The following is a 6,117-nucleotide window of genomic DNA, read 5'->3' on the forward strand; positions in this document are numbered from 1 at the left end:
TTGCTGAATTATAATGTATGTGGGCAAGTTAAATTTCCAGCTTCAACATGGTCTCCTTTGTGAAAGTTAGGACTCTTATTGAAAAAGAAAACTGGAAAGGAAAGTACTTGGGTAGATTCAAACCAAAATGAGCTACCCTTGTTGGAAAAGGCTTTTCTTTCTCAGTCTGAAGAGGCTGGTCCTGCATTGCTTGGAGATCCTGTAATCAACCCACCTTCCACGAGGGAATAAAAATTCTCCTCATGCTCTGTCCCTCTACTTCTTACTCCCTTCCCTGTGCCAACTGCTTCAATACCTAGAATGAGATTTAGAACCCAGCAATCCAGCATGTCCTCAGGAGACAAGTACAAAGCCTGACTCAAGAGGAAAAAAACATACATGCTAAAAGAAGTGTAAGACTGTGCAAATTCATGTCGGCAGTCGGGATGCCAGATAAAATACAAGACACTGAGTTAAACTGAAATTGTAAAAAATAATTTTTAGCATAAGTAGGCCCCAGATATTCCATGGGACTAATACTAAAAAAGTTACTCACGTTGATCTGAATACAAACTGAACGAGACGTCCTGTATTTTTTTCCTCCTGAATCGGGCAATCCTAACGGATAAAAATCTAGATAATTCAAATAAATTCTAAGGGTTCTGAGCAGTAAAGAAGGACCATTATGTTCGTTTTTCTGATGTCACTGATAATTCATCAATTTGGGTGAACATGCCAAGAAGCACCGATTGAAAATGCTGGCCTGTATAGCCAGGACGTGGAAGCAACCTAAGTGCCCATCGACTGATGAATGGATAAAGATGTGGCACATATACACAATGGAATATTACTCAGCCATAAAAAGAAACGAAACTGAGTTATTTGTAGTGAGGTGGATGGACCTAGAGTCTGTCATACAGAGTGAAGTAAGTCAGAAAGAGAAAAACAAATACTGTACGCTAACACATACATATGGAATCTAAGAAAAAAAGCTTCTGATGAACCTAGGGGCAGGACAGGAATAAAGACACAGATGTAGAGAATGGACTTGAGGACACAGGGAGTGGGAAGGGTAAGCTGGGACAAAGTGAGAGAGTGGCATGGACATATATACACTACCAAACGTAAAATAGATAGCTAGTGGGAAGCAGCCGCATAACACAAGGAGATCAGCTCGATGCTTTGTGACCACCTAGAGGGGTGGGACGGGGAGGGTAGGAGGGAAACACAAGACGGAGGAGATATGAAGATATATGTATACGTATAGCTGATACACTTCGTTTTAAAGCAGAAACTAACACACCATTGTAAAGCAATTATACTCCAATAAAGATGTTAAAAAAAATGCTGGCCCGAACATCTGGAAGTGGATCTAACACAGTGGTTCCCAAACTGTAGCCCCCCAAACCCAGCACCATCCAGGCCCTCACTAGATATGCAAATTCTCAGGCCCTACCCCAGACCTACTGAGTTAGAAACTCTGAGTTAGTATCCAGCAACCTCAATTTTAATAAGCCCTCCAGATATTCTTGAGTAAGAGCCTTGAAACACAGCCAAAAGCATCTATTCCTACTCTTCTGCAAAGGGACATTTACCAGAGTGACTACGCACATGGGAAAGGGGACATACCCAGAATTTTCAGGGACACAGACTCTAAGCCGATGCTAGTCTCTGGGGATCCAAAATGTCACTATATTTTCTACCGATCTGAGTGGAGGCTTTCTGGGGATTAGGAGATTTAAAAAAAATTAGATCCAGTGGATGCATGAAACTATCAGTGGTTATTTCCCCAGTTTCCTGAGTACATAGATGAAATACTTTGAAATACACAGAAATACTTTAAACCTAGCAGGATCCCCACATCGGTTTCATGATCTCTACAAAGATACAGGGTAGCAATTCCATCATATTCCCAGTTAACTTGCATACCTGGTTTGTGCAAAAGATGAGTGAATCTTAGAGATGAACTATAGGTTACTGGAAACTTAATCAGGTGATGATTCTTACTTGCAGAGATCCAGATGTGTCCTCCTTTCCAGCATAAAATCAGCACAGTTGCTGACATGTGATAAGCTTCTATCAAACTAGCAAGTTTTTTGTATCTACCTCAGTAAACACAGCCCAACAGAAGCAGTTTTCTTTCATCTGGCAGGGATGCCAGTACATGGCCACCGTCTTAATTCAAGTATATTAACCTCTCTGGTTGTCATAATGCCACTGGATAACATTTGATGACATCAGGCTGACTGTGGCTGGTGGGAAAGAATTTCAGGTATGCTAGGTGCCTAATAAGTCACAGGCAGGTCAAGGGGAAGGAGAGAGAATCTATGAAAGCCCAGGGACCTGCTACATCAATGAAGTTTCTGCGGGTCCAAAGGTCCCCTCCATCTGAAAGACACATTGCTTCACCTTGCACTCTCTGTAACGAAAATGCAGGCGAAAGTTTTGCTGAGCTTTGTTTGGTTTTGGAGGTAGCATAGACAACATGTGCATGTGCTGCTCTAAACGGAGTATCGGTGTATGGTGTCAGATGGAAGCAGGGCCCAGCTCAAGGAAGACTCTGCAACTGCTCCAACCTGGGGCCACTCAGGCCTTTGTTCCTGCAGAGCTAAAGGCACTGCAAGTGTCTACAGCAGATCCAAATGCTGCAGGACGACTCTGGCACATGCCAATAGGAAAATACAACAGAAGCCTCTAGCGCTTTGGAGCAGGGCCATTTCTTTTTCAGATAGTAACTGATCTCCTTTGGAAAAACTGCTCTAGGCTTGCTTCTAGAGACTGAAGTTCTGACCAGAGAATACCAAGTGATCATAAGACCTCAAGCGATATCTTATACACCAAACCATAAAGCTAGACAAGTGCAAAAATATACTCCATCATCAAATGGAGGTGGTAATATAAGTGATCAGCCTCGAGCAGTGCCTGGATATCCATGTAGGTTGTATGAACAGGTGGCTCATACTCCCAGCATACCTACATCTTCTGGACGGTTACTTCTCCCTCCAATCATGCCTATAGCCTCTGCGGAGATCCCTATGACCAGCTGACAGCGGGGAAAAAAAATAATTCAAGCTTGGTTTAGAGATGTTTTCTCAGACTGGCACTAGGTGGAAGTGGTTTGCTGAATCATTATATCCCAGAAAGGGGTGACCTTGTCAGCAGAAAGAAATCTTTTACTGTACGCCAAACGTCAAGCAGTGTATCTATCTGATTTTCACTTTACGGCAAATGAAAGATAGTGAGATGTATAGAACTACATCAAAATAGGAGCACCTCCAGGGGAGGCATCAGAGGTAGTTGTCAGCACAGTGGAACAGTTATGTATCATTATGGGACTTATTCCAAAAGGCAAAGCCTAGAACCTGCTCCTTCGGTCATTCCAAAATTTTGGAGGCATCAAAATCCCTGTATGAAGTCTCTTTCTGCTGAAAATACCTAGAATGCTTTCCATTCCCTGCACTTAATCTCGACATAAGAACACACACAGAAATGTGACCTGAATGAGCCGTGTATTTAGATTTTTATGAAGTCTGTAGCATCCAAATCTTTGCATTCTGATACAGTCTCTCTTCACAGACACCATTCAGTAGTTCTACCTACCAAGTAAATTAATAACTCCATCATTGTAGCAAGCAAAAAGTTTGATAAGGTCCTTGAAAAGAAGCATAAATGCAGCATTTATGACACCATTGGTTAGTTCATTTGGATGTACCTAGAAACAGATGAAAATTTCATAAGTTAACTGCAGATCATCAAATGACAATTTTTCTCAGAGCATGTTAAGAAGTCTCAAATGATTACGATGAAATTCATTCATATTCACCAAATGCTGCATAACTCTTTGAGTAACACTACCAATATCAAAAACTGGATTGCCTATTTTTTTGCTTCAATTTAAGTCAATGAAGTTAGTCCTATCAATTATAAGACATATATACGTTCTATTTGATTAATGATCCACAGATAAATCAAATCCAACTTTTGAACACCTGGACTCCTGTTGCTTTTACTATGCCATATTACATTCTTCCCCTTCCCCTGTGTAATGATCTCTGTGGAAGGGTTCAGGCTCCAGGGGCCTGCAGTGACTCAGAGAGGAAGCCTAGCACAGGGAAAACATACCTTAGCCGGCTACCCCTAAAATAATTCTGGAGACTCATAGTATTCACCCACCCAGCAAATACTCTAATCACTAGCACAAAGAAGAATAATTCCTCTCCATTTCCCAATCCCTGCTCACAACTCCTCATGCTCTGCTCTTTTTCCTTTTCTGACTTCTTTTCTCCTTTAAGTAAGACAGTACCAACATTAAGGGTAAGGAAAGCAAAGAAAAATGAATAATAAGAAAAAAAGTTAAGAGAAGCAATTCCATATGTACCTAGTGATGTCCTTACTGTCAAATCTGTCAAAAAGCAGTAAGATGGTTTGCTGCTTTAAATGAAATTTCACAGGAGTTGGGTGTTGTGACTAGGATAGACAGAACCATAATCTTAACAGAGATTTTAGTTACTAATATTTGAGGAAAATCTTTGTTTTAGGCAACCACCAAAACAGAGGAAAGATAACAATGTGAGTTAAGAATCTTCCTACATGGCAGAACATTTTATTTTCACAAATCAGGTATGTTTCATTAATTAAAATGTTTAGTTTGAAATAACTGCAAATCCACATGAAACTGTGAAAAATATAGAGATGCCCATGTACTATTTACCAGTTTCTCCCAGAGGTAAAATCTTGCAAAATTATAGTACAATATCACAACCAGGATACTGATATCAATACAATCCACCCATCTTACTGAGATTTCCCGTTTTACCCGTTATGTGTATGTTTAGTTCTATATCATCTTATCGCATGTGTAAGTTAGCGTATCCACCATCACAGTCAAGATACAGGTTTGGTTTTAAGAGACAAGCCACATTGGTATTGGCAGGAAGAAGGACCATGACAGAACAAAAATAATTCTCTTCCATGGATGGTGCCATTTAAACAGACTGTATAAAATAGTTTCTAATAGCAGGCTGGGGTATTTAGCTGCCTGAACGTATGTTCTGCAGCTACTTTATTCTGTCAAACACAACAGGAGGCCACCATTCTGCTCTGAACATGGGGATCCAAGAATGCACCACTCGTAGTTTTCCAAGACTGAAGTAAACACCTGTAAACTTCTCTGACAGTCTGGACAACCAAAATCCTCTATTCCTCACTGACAGCCTAAACTAAGTGTTCATCTAATTCAACTATATGAGGGAGACCTAAATCTGTTTCTTGAGGAAATTCCTTATCTGCAGCCCACCTTCAAATAAAAGGCAGCATGACTGTGTAAGAAGCATTTTCTGGTGAGATACGTACGTCGAATTCCAGCAGTGCATCAATCTGTCCCTGTAGTATGGGCATACTCTTCAGTAGTTTCTCAGGAGCCATTATCCTCATGACACCATCAGCCCTACAATTTAACAAAAACCAAAAAGGTAAAACTTACTTGTATGTGGAAAATTTGAGACCACATGCATTGTTCCAAACTGTTTTCCTCCTATTTCCTTGTTAATCTCCTGGGATGATTCTGAGATGTGAAGAGGCTTTGGTTGGGTCCCTTCTCTATACTCCTTCTCACCCACTTGCATTCCTTAACCACACAGGCCGTGCTTTCTATGCACTGCCCTCAGGAAGAAAGCAATGTGGTCTGGATAAAAGAGGCCAGCTGAATTTATGAATGGATTTTTCTAAATCTATAACAGAAATACTAGTATTAAAAATCTAGGTTTCCTAAACCCCAGTTTGTTTGTTTTTGAGAGAGAGAGAGAGAGAAAACATGTCCTGGAAGTCTTCAAAACCTGTAGGACTGGGAACAGAATTTATACTATTAACCATCAAGTGAAGAAAAAGGCATTCTGATTTGCAGTTTGGTCAAAAAGAGCTGAGTTTAACCAGCTGTAGAGAACGTGACTGGAGGTTAGCACTGAAGGGTGCATCGTAGGGGGCACTGAAGCCTGCACCCACCCACAGGCCTCTTAGGGAGCTCCTGTATCCAGAGATGGTCAAGAAGCAGCAGAGTGAAACAGCTGAGGAAAATGCCCAGGTGACGTGACTGTGCTGATAATGGCAGCTTTCAGTCTCTCCCACCTCAATGGTAGGGAA

At 41.0% G+C, this 6,117-nt stretch overlaps 1 protein-coding gene across 4 annotated transcripts in view; it reads right to left on the reverse strand.

The window, feature by feature from the left end:
* The window catches only part of SNAP91 (synaptosome associated protein 91), a 162,944-nt gene that overhangs the window by 97,641 nt on the left and 59,186 nt on the right, over positions 1–6,117 (reverse strand). For all 4 annotated transcript variants that reach the window (XM_007445890.1, XM_007445889.1, XM_007445888.1 and 1 more), the window contains 2 exons: positions 5,332–5,425; positions 3,580–3,691 (listed from right to left, as the gene is read on the reverse strand). In XM_007445890.1, coding sequence (XP_007445952.1) covers positions 3,580–3,691; positions 5,332–5,425 — 206 coding nt within the window. The remainder of the gene's footprint in view (positions 1–3,579; positions 3,692–5,331; positions 5,426–6,117) is intronic.

The sequence above is a fragment of the Lipotes vexillifer genome, unplaced genomic scaffold (genome assembly GCF_000442215.2).
Source record: "Lipotes vexillifer unplaced genomic scaffold, Lipotes_vexillifer_v1.1 scaffold413, whole genome shotgun sequence".
Lineage (NCBI taxonomy): Eukaryota > Metazoa > Chordata > Mammalia > Artiodactyla > Lipotidae > Lipotes > Lipotes vexillifer.